Raw genomic sequence first — 15,639 nt, forward strand, 5'->3', positions numbered from 1 at the left:
CTCTGGCCTGTACCCCAGTTCTATATGAATAAATAAATAAATAAATCTTTAAAAAAATATATATAAGTACCGTTCTCAGCTCACGGGCTATATAATATAAAAACAGGTGGCAGGATATATTTGATGGACTATATTTTGCTGGCCCCTAAATTAGTGCACTGGTTCCCAAATATAGCTCTTTGCTTGAAGACCTTTTAAAAATGCTGATTATTCCCTTATCCGCCTCCTTGTGGGTTCTGTTTCTGTAGGACCATGCTATCTGTATTTTTTACAAAAGCTTTTCATGTATATCTCAGTTACAGAATCAGTAATACTGATCTTACTGAATCTCATTTTATACTTGAAGAAACAGCCTTGATACGACTTGCTGGTAAGTAGCATATACCAAAATTTGAGCCCAAGTCTTCGATTCTCAAACCAGTGGCCTTTGTTCATACCATTCTGTCCTCCTTGCAATCCCTAACCCCCAATAAATGAATGAGCAATAAATACAGAATACTTACATACTTGTTACTCCTTTTCTTTGCCTAGTGCGAGTTTTCCTCCTGAGAGCCAGCAGGTACTCTTAAATCGGCTGTGTCTCTGCTTGCTGGCTGAGTTTTCTGGAGCTGACTGCTGATTTGACATTTAGTCCAATTTCCCTGCAGTCTGCTGGCTTTAAGTAGGAGATACAATGAAGTAATAGGAAGTAAATTGATTTAATGTTAAGACTTTGTTGACACGGCACTAAATTGAAGTATGAGGGTGAGAGCTGTTGTTTCAAGAGGTGCATTAGTTGGAAAAGGTGGTTTTAAGAGACACATTTTACACTTGAATTCATGTGACTCAGATCCAGCTGTCTAACTAAGACATCTCTATATGAAACTTGTGCTTAATTATAGCTAATTGAGCTGTCATTTTGCTCAGAGTTCAGGAGTGAACTCTACTCTTAGCTGTGGTGTAGCTTTATGGTCCAAGTAAAGAATTTGAGAATTGATTTTGATTTGATCTGTCTTCTTCTTTTTTTTTTTTTTTAACTTTTTGGGAAGATTGATTTATTTATGCATACAGAACTGGGATACAGGCCAGAGGTGTGGGGCGGTGAGAGGATTCACCAGAGTGGGGAGCAGAAAAGACTGACAGAGTACAATGCTGAGGGGAGCAGCAGGCGAGAGAGAAGAGATCTGCCATGCCATGTGGGTCAGCTCCCTGGCCGGGGTTCGGACTCATGCTGAAGCAGCCACAGCTAGCTTTGTAGTGCTGTGCAATAACTGTTTGCCACCAGGGACGGCCTGATCTATCTTCTCACAAGGCATTTGAATTTTGTTCGCCTGAACTTCTTTCTTTATATCTTGGAAAGAGGACCACAAAGTCCTAATGAATAATTTTTATCTCTTGCTAAATGATGATTGTATTACTAACTTACTGATCCAGCTCCACATTGTGTATGCTAAGCCTCCCTTCCTCCATTTGAAAAAAAAAAAAATTCTCCTTAAATCTCACCTCAAAGACTCCCTAAGGAAGCATGCCAGTTAAGGCATCACAGTGCCTTCTGGCACCATCATAGCCAGTAGGCCTTGTCTTAGGTTTTGGCGTATAAATGGGTAGTTGGAAGTTGGTATGTTACTTGTTATATCCTTTGTTCTTGCACTACAAATTCCTTAGCTTTGGGACCCTGTTTTGATGCTTCACTCTTGATTGTGTCTGGCACAGAGCACAGGGGTGATGTGCGCAGCATCACTTCTGTGGCACAGAGCACAACATCACTTCTGTGCCTTTCTCCCTGTGATCTCAGTGCTTTTGGGGAGACTAAGTGGGCTTTGACTGCATGCTCTGAATGTTCTGGACATTTACTGACAGTACTGTTGAATTTTGGTTTCCACTTCTATTGTATTTAAGAGGATAAACTCTTCTATTTTTAAGACACTAGTGTTTTTTTTTTTCCTTTTAATTTGGCCATATGAAAATAAAGACATTCTAGACAGATATAATAGGCTAGTATATGCTCCCTAGAACATTTAAAAAATGTATTCAGGGTTCCTTTTAATATTGTGAAGTTTTTTTTTAAGATTTGTTTATATTTATATAGAACTGGGGAACAGGCCAGAGGTGCAGGGGTGCTGAGAGGATTCACCAGAGACAGAGTGGGGAGCAGAACAGGCAAATTGATGAAGTACACTGCTGAGGGGAGCAGTGGGTGGGACAGGTGAGGTCTACATTGTCTTATGGATCAGTTCACTGGCAGCTACAGCTAGCTTCATGGTGCTGCTCTTTAACCTGTTGCGCCACCAGGGAAGGCCCAATACTGTGTGCTTTTGTTATTCTTAGTATGTTTTACTTTTCAGAAATTCATTTTTCTATGTATTTATTTAGAAGCAGGAACATCTATTTAGGAATTGAGGTTTGGTTTATTTCAGAAGCCTCTCTTCTTATGTTGCATTGCTGTTTCTGAGCAGCTTCCTTCTTTGCTCCATAGTTCACAAAGCACTTAGGCTTTGTTTAGCATGATCATTACCAAAGATTGATAAAATATTTGCTCCTCAAATGTGGAGAAAAAGGAACTCTCTTTCTGGTGGGAATGCAGACCAGTCCAACCACAATGTAAAGCTGTGTGGAAGTTTCTCAAAAATGGATCTGCCATATGACCCAGCAATTCCACACTTAGGGATCTACTCAAAAAACGCAAAAATATTAATTTGAAAGGAAACCTGCACTCCTTTGTTTATTGTAGCACTGTTTACAGTAGGTAAGAAGATATGGAAACAACCTAAATGCCTAAAACCAGATGACTGGATCAAGAAGATGTATATATACACAATGGAATACTAGTCAGCAATCGAAAAAAGATAAACTCATGCCATTTGTGGCAATATGTATGGAGCTAGAGGGGATTATGTCCAGAGAAATAAGCCAGAAGGATAAAGAAAAATTTGGATGGTTTCATTATTAGAGGAACAAAATAAGGGATGGGGGGAATAGACAAAACTAGCAGGCAACTGGAAGTCAGAGATAGATATTCATCAGGGGAGGAGGAGAGAGAAGGATCAAAACAGGGGTGGGAAGAGCACAAGAGAGTATGGTGATAGTTCATGGATGACTTGGTGGTGGGAATTTTATGGGGATTAGATCTGAGAGAAGAAAGCAAACTACAAAAATGAACAATGATGTAAAAAAACACGGAAATAAATAGAAAAAAATTAGTCCTCAAAATACTTTTATTTATATGATTTCATTTTAGTCTTTGAGCTCTGAGTTAGGTAATATCAGCAATGGAGGGCCCTTCCTGATGGTGCAGCAGGTTAAACTGCAGCACTATGAAGCTATCCACTGCAGCACAAGTTCGATTCCCAGCCAGGGAGCTGACCCACATGGCGCGGCAGACCTCTTCTGTCCCACCCGCTGCTCCCCTCAGCAGTGTATTTGTCACTCTGCCTGTTCTGTTTCCTGCTCTGCGCTCTGTCTCTTGTGAATCCTTTCATACACACACACACATACACACACACACAAGCGCGCGCACGCCTGCACCTCTGGCCTGTACCCTAGTTCTTACATGCATAAATAAATAAATAAATATTTTTTTAAAAATCAGCAGTGGAAATTCCATTTCACCCTTGAGGAACAACCCAAACCATTTTACTCATAATCCCACATTTAATTGTGGGGCAGATTTGATTGTGTCAAGAGACCTAATAGCCAACTACTGCCATTAGTGTCTCTTTAGGACATTGTTTTTAGATATACAAAAGGTCCATAGTGAGTTTGTTTTGGACTTTAACTAAAGAGCCAAGGGCTTTTAAACAATTCCACCACTATCTTTCAAGGCTATACCCAAGAAATATTTTCAGTTTCTGGTGAACAAGTATGCAAATATTGGAAGAAGATCTGGAAGCAGGTAGTCTTTATCATTTGAGAAGACGTTTTTTTCTCTACCTGAATTTATGGGTTTAGAGACCTATGGGTTTAGAGACCATATGGGTTTATGTTAGGAATTAAAGAGTTGCAAAAATGGAAGCTAATCTATGGTAATGTGTTGGAGAGGGAGGTATTTCAGGCTAAGGCTTCAATTACTGTGGATTTACCTCAGTTAAGAGCTTTTCAAAAGTTATCCCTCAGTTCTTTCTGACTTGATATTGTTTTAAAATTTTTTTTAAGATTTATTTATTTATGCATACAGAACTAGGGTGTAGGCCAGAGGTGCAGGGGTAGTGAGAGGATGAACCAGAGTCAGAGTGGGGAGCAGAACAGGCAGATCAACGAAGTACACTGCTGAGGGGAGCAGCGAGTGGGTCAGGAGAGGTCTGCTGCGCCATGTGGATCACCTTCAGAGCAGGGATTAAACTCATACTGAAGTGGTTCCAGCTTCTTAGTGCTGTGCTTTAACTTGCTGGGCCACCAGGGAGGGCCCGCTGACTTCATATTGTTACTTGGCAATGTTACTTAGGTTCATTTTGATGAACATGTAACAAATCTCCTTCCTCTCAATATAATATGCCTTACCTCTTTCTAGGCTGTGTCTATATTTTTATCTAAGTTTCCTACTTAAATGTTGGTGACAAGAGAAACTACATTTAGGATGACATATACTTCCATACTAAAGAAAGCAGTAGTTGTCATTAACCATTGCCAAGGAGAATGTTTGTGGATTTTGAATAAGTTTCCTAAGATTCCCTTCATTTTCACTAGTTGAAAAGCAGTACATATAAATCCACTTTCTACTATTGTTATATAGAGTAAATATTACAGGAAAGGCAAGTGTGGATTCAGGTAATTAAGTAGACTTTATATCTTAAGGGAAGGATCTCTGGGAGTATATAGATAAGTCAAAAATATTGAAAAAACCTCTTGATTTTCTCATTTTACTCCAGGAAGTATTGTGGGCCTCATAGTGTGAATTTCCCACCTAAATGGTAAGAAAAACCTTAAGGTTTTTAGTTGTTCTTATTCTCTCACCAGCCCTTCAAGAATAAACTCACCAGTTCTCTAAGATAATTGAGTGTAAGGGACGGCAAAGAACTATATTCGAAACCAGAAGACCTAGGTTCAGGCCCCCCCCACCCCCCAATATTTTTTTTTTATGCATACAAGAACTGGGGTACAGGCCAAGTTTGCAGGAGTTGAGGATTCGCCAGAGACAGAGTGGGGAACAGAACAGGCAGATTGACTGAAATACATTGCTGAGCGGGAGCAGTGGTTGGGACAGGAGAGGTCTGCTGTGCCATGTGGGTCAGCTCCCTGGCGGGGGATGGCTTCATGGTGCAGTGCTTTAATCCATTGCACCACTAGGGAGGATCCATGGATTCAGGTTCTAACTGACATTTACTGGTTTGAGTTACTCACATTTCTGAGCTGCCTTGGGGATATGGACAAGTAATTGACTTGAATAAGATGGGCTAATATCCTATTTCTTCCAGAGTAACTTGTATGAATAAATATAACAGGCTATGAAGGATTTCTCCTGGTTATGGGTTAGCTAGTTATGCTTGACAATTTTGGAAAAGGGATAATTAAGCTAAAATAAGAATATAGAAGGAATGTATTCACATGCATACATATCTACCTTTTTTTTTAATAGTTTATTTTTACATCATTTTGTGCCTTTTTCCATCTCAGTTGTAATCCCTGTGGGCTTCCCATCACCAAATCACCCCATATCTACTTTTTTACTTTAAAATAATTTTATACCTGTAGAAAATTTTTAAAATTAATACAAAGAAATTCCATGTATCCTATACCTGGATTTTCTATTTATTAACATCTTACCACTTGTTTTATCTAATTAGGGGAGAATGTTCTGCTAACAGTTGAATATTTAGAGTATGTCAAGAATTTATTTGTGAATTCCTTGTACCAACCATTAATATTTAAGTATTGTCTCTTTGTGTGAAAAGAAAATCTTGCAGAGGTTAGTTAGAATCAGTTGCCTGAGAGACTCTATAGCACTTTTTTTTTTTTTTAAAGATTTATTTATTTGTGAATACAGAACTGGGGTACAGGCCAGAGGCTCACGGGTGGTGAGAGGCTTCACCAGAAACAGAGTGGGGAACACAACAGGCAGATGGACGAAGTACACTGCTGAGGGGAGCAGCGGGCTGGTCAGGAGAGGTCTGCCACACCATGTGGTCACCTCTGGGGAAGGCGGGAATCAAACTCATGCAGAAGTGGCTTTAGATTCTCAGTGCTGTGTTTTTAACCTGCTGCACCACCAGGGAGGGCCACTCTATAGCATTAAATTTTATTGACAGAGGTAAAACTTTATAAACACCTGTCAATTTTTTTTTTTTTTTTCGGAGATCCACCTTTTTCAACACCTTCCTCTACTAGTAGATCTAGAAACCTGCACTGTGGCCTAGGTTTTTCCAGCCAATGGTATAATCATTGGTAATTTATTTTGCAGCAGTTTCTTACCTTTCCTTTGTGTTCGCTGAACCCAGTGCCCTTGAACCTGATTTACCTTGCTGTAGAGACAGGTTACTTTCAGTGAAGCACCTGAACTTTTTAACTATATAAGTCAATGTTTGACCTAGTATTGCTGATTAAATGTAATTGGTTTAAGCAAAAGTAGAAGAATTGGTAATTGAAGTCATTGGTGAAGTGCGAATGTACCCTTTTTTGCCAAGCCTAGCTTCCACATGAAGTAGATTGGTATACTGTTTTGCAAGGAGATAACCTTACCTTCTGGAAGTTTCCAGGGGTGCTGGACTGTTGCTTCCCTAACCAACCCCTTGAGATCAAGATTCTTGACTTCTCTTCCTATGAATTACTTCTCTCCCTGAGTGAATTACTTCTAGGAGTGAATTATTTCTAGGGAAAATGAGGTTTATCTTTAGGTTATCTTCATTTTCCCTGGAGCTGAACTTTCTCTACCATTCTTGTTTTGTTTAGGGAGCTCTCTCTTCTCAGTTTTGATAGTAGATTTTTTTGAACCTTAAACTGAGATTGTCATTTGGTACATGGACCTGATATAACTGACAAATTTGTTATTTTTGGCTTGTGTAATGTTTAATCTTTTTGTTTTCATAGTCAACAATCAAAAGAGACTTTCACATAAGAACTCAACTTCCATCTTTTTTTTTTTTATTAAAAAGTTTATTTTTACATCATTTTTCACATTTTTTTTTTCATCTCAATTGTAATCCCCACGGGTTTCCCATCACCAAACCCATCTTTTTTTTTAAAGAGAAAAAAGGAAAGAAATAACCCGGGACTCATAAAGAACATCCAGATATTCACGAAGACATCTAGAACTGGGGATAAGCAGACATTTAGCATCCACATCAGCTTATTTCAAGCCTGGCCCAGTAGATACTTAGATTTTCTTCCTTTTTAAAAAAAGATCTATCTGTCGGTCGGTCGGTCTGTCTGTCTGTCTGTCTGTCTATCTGTCTAATCTATGCAGAATAGTACAGGCTAGAGGTGGTGAGAGAATTCAGCAGAGATAGAGTGGGAGCAGGACAGGCTTATTAATGAAGTGCACTCCCGAGGGGAGAAGCAGGTGAGACAGGACAGGTCTGTTGCATTCATATGGGTCACCTCCCTGTCTGGGAATCTAACTCGTGCTGAAGCAGCTACAGCTAACTTCACGGTGCTGTGCTTCAACCTGTGTGCCACCAGGGAGGGCCAGGTACTTAGATTTTCAACCCCAGGCCTATAACTTTTCCAGTTTTAAAAGCTGGAAAAATATAGTTTGATGAGCTTCAGAGTGATGTGTAACTTTGTACCTGGTGTTAACCAAAGAACAGTCCTACTTTCTTGGATGGGGAAATAACTAGGTTTTAGATAATATTGGACTTCTCCAAAGTGAACATTATCTCCAGCCTTTCTATATTTCATTTCCATAATTATGGAACCAGAGTGGGACTGTTATGGATCCTGGATATCTGAGAGCTGTGGGCTTCTTCTTGGGCTTAGTTTGAATTCACAGCTTCATTCCCTGCACACAGACACCATTGCCAGCAGAGGGTGCTGTCCACTCACTGAGTCTGGTGTCATCTGCGCTCAGTGGAGCAGCAGCTGTTGGGCATGTGCCCTAGGTCTGTGAGAGAGTTTGGGCATGTCCATTTGGTTCCCATCCCTAGTGCCCACCCCTTAGACCCTGGCCAGGTTATTGTGTCACTAGGGACACTGTTCAGTAACAGGAAACTGGGGAAAGTTTAATTGTTTTCTCCTCTCTCTTTTTCCCATGCAGCTGAACAAAAGGTTCATCCTCAGTTTTCTCCATGCCCATGGGAAGCTGTTTACCCGGATTGGGTAAGTGTGCAGGATGTTTATTTTATTTTCCTACATTACAAGTCATTTTGGAATTTAATATTGTTAGCAACTAGACTGTGTTTGTAACTGAGGGCACAGGGTGTGAATTCTTAGAGGCCTCCACCTTCTCTTCCCTTCACTCACTCTCCTACTGTGTTCATGAACTTTGAGAAACATTACTCTCCACTCCTCTGTCTCTTATTTTTCTACCTTAACTAGCACCTTCCCTTTAAATATGACCTTTTCCCATACCCACCCCTGATTCTTCTCACTTTCTCTCTCCTCTGCTCCTGGTGAGCTCCTCAAGAAAGTCATGCTTAGTCTCTGGGTGAAGCTGCCAGGGATCCTACTTGGGGAGAATACTGTCTACCAATTTTCCCTTAAAGAGTGACATTTCCTTTTCCTCCAACATTTTCTCTCCCTTTTGTACCCAGATTTCTGTACCATATTGCTGATCTCAGTAAATTCCCAGACTTTTCTATAATTTCACCATCCACTATGGATTTACATATAAATTTCAGGGAAGGTGGTATATGCAAAACCCTGTTATTTCACCCATTAAATCCCTGGAAAGAGATCAAGTTTAGAGTATTCCTGTGCTGGATCATTTTTTCCCCTCACTATGTAACATTAGTGATGCTGAAACCTGAACCACTGTGCACACTGTGCAGAGTGTGCTGTTGTGCCTTGTTCGTCTGGGAGAGGGCTAGGTAGTGATGCTCACAGATGGGCCTGCTACTGCATGGTAATATTTTCTGGTATGGAAGTTTTATTGTGAACTGTCCTCTGAGGTTCTTGTTTTGGATTATTCCCCTAGTCTTATCACTGTTTCCCTTTTACTTTCTGTCAGAACTGTGTAAGTTGATCTGTAATAGGTTTCCTTAGTGGGAAGGGAGTAGGAGCTATGTCAACTTCCTTATACTTTTGAGAAGTAACTTTTTTGAGAAACTGCAAGGCTTTGTCCTGCTTATAGGACAAAACTCTGTTCCCTGAATGGTGATCTAGAAAATATGCTTATAATTACTACATATTCATTTGTAGTCATCCAGGGCAAGAGTGCAGTGATGGCCATACCATGAGAAGTCTTGATTTGAAGTAACTTGTAATACCAATCAACCCATCTGTATTAGTAGAAGTAAATGCAAAATGATTCACTTAGGGAGAGTAAATATGTGCCTCAGGAGCTCCCCTTCACCACTGCCCCGTTCCCCCCACGTAAACTCTGACAGGAGTTTTTTACCTAACATTTATATCCTTCGTGCCTGATTTATAGTAGGTGTGCCACTTATATACTGTATGAGTGAGTGAGTCTTCATAAGAAGTGGATAGATTATGAAAAACTGGAGAGAAGGGTCTAGTATTCTTAATTTAGTAGACCCAGGTCAATCACTAGCAAGTAATGTCAAGTTAGAACTACAAGGTCAGAGGATGTCAGTTATCATTTCATAAAATAATGCTCATTGTAGGAAATATTACTGTGCTGCATTTAACTAAGTTCTATGGTTCCTTACTTTTTTATTTAATGTTTTTTAGTTTTCATTTAAAAAACACACACACACATTTCTTTACTATCTTTCCACTCAGAATTTTCTCTCCTTTCCCCTCTTTTCTGTCTTTGTTCTTTAAATTTCATGTTGTCTCAGTCACATTTCTCAATCTCTGTATTACTTATAATGTTCTGTGCATTGTAGAATGTTTAGCAGCATCCCTGGCGTCTATCCACTACATGCCAGTGGCACACCCTTCCTCCATCCCCATTTGTGACAAGTAAAAGTGTCTCTAGACCTTGCCAAACATTCCCTGGGGGGCAGAATTGCTCCTGGTTGAGAACCACTGCTCTAGGCATTTTTTAGCTCTGTTAGAGACTTTTGGGACTTAAGACATATAAATCTTGGTCCAGAATGTAGAGATATTCAGGACACACACACACACACACACACACATCTATGTGTGTGTGTGTATACATATTTTAAAGGTTTTAATTATTTATGCATACAGAACGGGGGTACAGGCCAGAGGTTCAGGGGCCATGAGAGAATTCACCAGAGATAGAGTGGGGAGCAGAAGAAGCAGATCAATGAAGTACGCTGCTGAGGAGAGCAGTGGGCGGGTCAGGAGAGGTCTGCCATGCCATGTGGTCACCTCCAGGGCCAGGGGTTGAACTTGCACTGAAGTGGCCACGGCCAGCTTCACAATGTTAGGCTCCAACCCACTATGCCACTAGGGAGGGCCCTGAGGATATACTTTTTATAAGACTAGCAGTTAGAATCCTACTTTTTTTTCCTTTTAAAATTCTCATATTTAGGTAAATATATTTTCAGAGATTTGGGAAAGAGCCACAATAATTGTTAAAAAGGTGAAAATGGGATTTGAGAGAAAAAATGTATCTTAAAAAATTAAGGTATAAAAAGGTTTGTTTAGAGATAATTGTGGGAGCCTTGTGTTTAAATATTAGTCATAGCCAGGTAGTCTTGATTTTTATGGAATGACAGCAAGAGAAAATAGGCTTATGTTACAACTGGAGAGAATTAGGTTAGGTGTAAGAAAATTCTACAGAGGGAAGATATTTGGGAAGTTCCTTCTTTGGAAACCTTTAAAAAAAATAATAGATTATCTCATTTGTTAGAGATGGTTTGCTGTGGTCCAGATTACTTTTCAAGATCATCTCTATTCCTGCATATGACATATTCTGTTGGCAAAAAGATAAGGCTTGTCTAGTTTTACCTTCATAGAAAATGAATTATAATAGTGTTCGCATAAGATAATGTATGTAAATTTTAGGCACTCTAGCCCTTCCATGAGAATTCCTCTGATGCTGTCCTGGAGGTAAAGAGAATTGAGCTTTGCATTTATTCTGGAAGGCAGAAACAGCAATAACTTTTTTTCTGTTTGAAATAAAAAATATAGACGTCTGTAAGACACACACACACACACACACACACACACGCACACACACACCCAAAAAAAGTGAGCCCAAGCCACACACAACATCATGAACTGTTGCCTAATTACTAAGAAGATGTGAAATATGGGAGGCGTTGAAAATAAATTAAGAGTGAGGAGATTGTAATGGGGAGCAGCTGAAGACATGTCACTGTCCTGCCTGCCTTTTGAGGAAAGCCCCAGTATTCTCCTGGTCTTTAACTTTTGTATCTGGTCTTAGAAGTTGCATCAGTATATGCTTGAATGCCTACTATGTGCAAGATGAATCTTCTACTGTCAGCATCCAGTGAAGAAGAGATTAGGAATGTTGGGTGGGATCAAATGCTAAAAGGAGTTTGTTCTGAACTGCTGGCTAGTTATAACACCTCAAGAGTAAAAACTTCAAACAAGTAAAAATCTCTGGGGCTTCAGTTTCCTTACCAGTAGTTCGAATAGCTGGTCTCTAAGGTCCACTCCTATCCTTATGTTCTATAACACTGTGATTTTTTTTCTCTCTCATTTCTACCCTTTCACCAGACTCAGTTTTTAAAAAATTTGTTTGTTTTGCTATTAGGTTGCTCCTATTTTGTTCAGTCTTTAAAATTAAGAAATTAGGAAACCTGATTAGTTTCTGTAGCGAATGTTGTCTGGCCCAACTATGTTCCTTTTCATCTGAGAAGCTGGGTCCTGCCCCATTAGTCACCATCTGAGTCACTCCCAGATTTAGGTCCCGTGTTATCTGAAAGATTGGTTTCTTAAAACTGCCATTCAAATGAGACAAGGCGTCTCTGGAGGTCACTTCGAAAAGAGGTCACAGTCAGTGAGTGAAATACATATCCTGAAAATAATTGCGTTTTCTAGTTTTAAAGGATAGGGATAGTTTTTGTCCGGGCTCAGGATGAAAAATCTATCAGTTTCTGTATGGCTCCTGATAGACACTTGTTTTCTAGGTGAGAGGCAGAGTCAGAGTACACTCCACTGAGAGAGAGGTTGGGAGCCAATAACCTGGAGACTTCTGATTTGTGATGAATAAATTAATTTTGCTTTCTGTTCCTACATTGGTTAAAGTTACTACTTCTGTTTTTTGTTTGCCTGCCTAGTAATGTTATTTGCACAGCTTCAAGGTCTTTTGGAATGGAAAGATCTATTTATTTTGGACTTCGAATTTTTAAAATATGTTGTCTTGATTTATTTTTATAATTATAAATGTTTTAAAATATAAAAGCCAGAGTTACTCATTATAGGGGAAATCAATGTACATGGTGCTTTTTTGTAAAATATTTAGAAAAATCAGCAATAAGAAGAAATAAAGTTACTCATATTCTCACTACTTGGAGATAGCTAATACTTGGGGACTTTTTCTGTCATTTCCCCTATAGATTACACAAATATTTATTCCTTATGAATGTGTGTAAAGGGAATCACATTAAACTACTTTAAAATGGTTTTCATTTAATGTATGTTGAACTTTACCTACAAGACAGACAAATCTAATTTAACTTTTAAAAAATAGAGCTCAATTGGATTGCTTGATCATCCTAATCATCTGCTGTTACACTGCTTCCAACTTTTTGCTGTTAAAAATTACCATCTTTTTGTGCTTTCTCTTTTTTCTTCTTCTTCACTATTGTTGCTTCTTGGTGAAAACTTTTATAGTTATTACATATGTAATAAACAAAATTTCCTTATGAAAGTATAACATTACAGCTGATGCTAAAATTTCTTTCAATTTTCTCCCTAATTCCTGTGCCCTCCAAAGAGATAACGCTAGACATCAGATTATGTATTCCAGGTTTTTTAAAACTGCAATTATATACTTATATATGTATCCATATATATGTTTAGAATATTATTGTTATCCCAGTTTTAGTACAATTTTTATTTTGTAATGTGAGGTGGAGCAAAGCTTATTTCTCAAAGAGAAAGACATGAAACTATTTACAGGTAATTTGGGCCGGTAATTTGGTCATAAACCTGGGAGTCAGAAATCTCATTTTTGAGCTCTGAGGATGAATAATTACCTTTGAATAGATCCATTTCTCCTCATATCTCAGAATTGGATTTCTTTAACACAGCCAACTGACTTAATTTTTTTTGTTTTAATCATATTAGAAGAAAAATCATATTAGACTAGTTGAAAAGTAAAGGGAGGATTATTTTATTATTAAATATTTTTTATCGAGTTAATTTTGGTTTATGTCATTTCCATAATAAAAGTATAGGATCCCCAAAAGGAAGATTTTTTTTTTTAAACTTAAAAAAGAAAAAAAAAAAAGATGTGGCCTGGTGCTTGTTTGAGACTTCAGTCTGACCTAGGGAGTGTTAATGGATCTGTTTCAATTCCCATTCCAGGGGAGAGGCTTCCTCAGACACAGCTTAGAAGCAAATTGTCCCACGTGACACTCTGTCATGTCGTTCTGTGCTGGCTCTCCACTGCCTTTCAACACGGAGACACATGTCTCTGAAACTTGCCCAGTGTGGCTGCTTTTCAAGCAGATTGAACTCTGCTATTCTCGTAATGAGAAGTGCTAGCCCCCACCCCCCCCACCACCTCGACCAGAAAGAGTGCTGCACAGTGTCAGGATTTAAAATGAAACCTTTGTTATAGTCCGTGGGGAAAAATGGATCCATTCCAGCCCCAAACATATCACTCCCTGCCATTCCAAACCTACTAAGAGTTTTAAAGGTTCTAAAACTTTTTAAAAGGGAAAATAAAAGTGGGTTTTGTTGTTACTGTTTTTTGTAGTTATTGTGGGGTTGGGGGAAGACACTTGAAATGGCTTGTGTATTGAGAGGGGTAGGGGGAAAAGCAAATACATGGCTTGTTTTGTACCAGTGAAAATGAGCAAAACTCAGCAATGAAGGGAACTGGAATACAAACTGTAACTCACCTATAGTTGTGGCATGTGATCTACCTAGAAGGTCAGTAATAGGAATTGTTATCCCAGGGCAAAGAAGAATTGCCAAGATGACAGAAAGTTCAGGAATTTCTAACCTGGGCACATGGGAGGAGGGAAACTATTTGGCGAGAGAAGGGCAAGGTTCAGGTGAAAAGAAGTTCCTTTCTATAGGACTTAACTGTCTTTTATCTTTGAGAAGGATTCCCTTCCCTGTGGCTTTCCAGAAACTATTAATCCAGCTGTTCCTCACCCCATATCCTAGTGTATCACAAGAAGATGGTTTGTTGAGGGGTAGGGTGGTTTGAAGATGGATTAAAGATACTCTGCTGACCATGGATTGTTCAGCATGGTCCTAAAGCCCATGTGCCTGGTTTCTCTCTCTAGCACCCAGTTTGAATTTGCTTTTTATTTCTGAGGACTCCGGCTGTGGTTTGTCCCTGTTGCCAAAGGAACTACAGGCATGTACTGCTCTTTGGGAGCCAATGGCCACAGTTGACAGGCAGTAGTCTGAATGACCTCTCTTTAGGAGCCCTAGGTCACTGGCTGGATTTCTACCTCTACATTACAGACTCTTCCTGTATTGGGTGTGGCGTTTGGCCAGGGCATTATATTTCCACTGGCCTGAAAACATACAGACTCTGATGAGTAGAGGCCTGTGAGAGGACAGCAACACAGGAAAGACTGAAACAGATCTTAGGGGCCCTAGATTTAGGGACTCATCAAGGGGAAATTTAGGATCCTTAGATAGTAGAGCAGTTAGTGTGACAATACCCAAGAAGATAGCAGAGAAACTATATCTTGTTTCCAGAAGTAAAAGCTTTTAGTAAGAATTTTTAGATTCACGAGCCTCTTTTTATAGAGTACAGTTTTCACACCAGAGAGTTTGGGGAATATGTAGGTCTTAGAGTTTAAAGAAAGCTTGTTAGCTGCTTAGAAAAATAGATTGTTTCAGAGAGAAACTTTGATTTCAACTGGAATATAGATAATGCCAGGTGTTAGGAAATAACATACCAAAGTATTATAACTCATAGTGATATATACGAAAATTGAGTTGTTTCCATCTCCAAACGTCGAAAATTTCTTTCCCTTAAATTTGTGCACAGTCACCGGATACCAGGAAGGTCTGTGAAAGTAGCATAGAACTGTCCTAGGCATTAGCGATGTGCTTTTGAGGGAAGGTGGAATGGAAGATTGATGGGGAGAAAGGGTCTACAGCCATACCACCCTCAACGCGCCCATCTTGTCTGAATGGGAGAAAGGGAGGGTGGGGGAGGCAGAAAGAGATTGAGTGAATAAGTTTGTATGTATATACCAAGTGCTCTTGTGATGGACTGACTGTATTTATAGGATGGAGACATTCCCTGCAGTGGCTGAGAAAGTCCTCAAGGAGTTCCAGGTCTTACTGCAGCATAGTCCCTCTCCTATTGGAAGTACCCGCATGCTGCAGCTAATGACTATCAACATGTTTGCTGTACACAACTCCCAGTTGAAAGGTAAGGATCTTTAGATTCTTTATGTCAACAGATAAAGGTTAGTCTAGCTTCTTTCCTATGATGTCATTTCAAAACACACACACACACACACACACACA

The 15,639-nt window shown here is 39.4% G+C and overlaps 1 protein-coding gene across 1 annotated transcript in view; it reads left to right on the top strand.

Moving 5' to 3' along the window:
* Window positions 1–15,639, top strand: part of SMG6 (SMG6 nonsense mediated mRNA decay factor) — a 207,773-nt gene that overhangs the window by 40,425 nt on the left and 151,709 nt on the right. Inside the window, exons 9-10 of the mRNA XM_004684788.2 lie at window positions 8,165–8,226; window positions 15,396–15,541. Coding sequence (XP_004684845.1) covers window positions 8,165–8,226; window positions 15,396–15,541 — 208 coding nt within the window. The remainder of the gene's footprint in view (window positions 1–8,164; window positions 8,227–15,395; window positions 15,542–15,639) is intronic.

This window comes from Condylura cristata, unplaced genomic scaffold, assembly GCF_000260355.1.
Source record: "Condylura cristata isolate star-nosed mole 26May11 unplaced genomic scaffold, ConCri1.0 scaffold00017, whole genome shotgun sequence".
In the NCBI taxonomy this organism is placed as follows: Eukaryota; Metazoa; Chordata; class Mammalia; order Eulipotyphla; family Talpidae; genus Condylura; species Condylura cristata.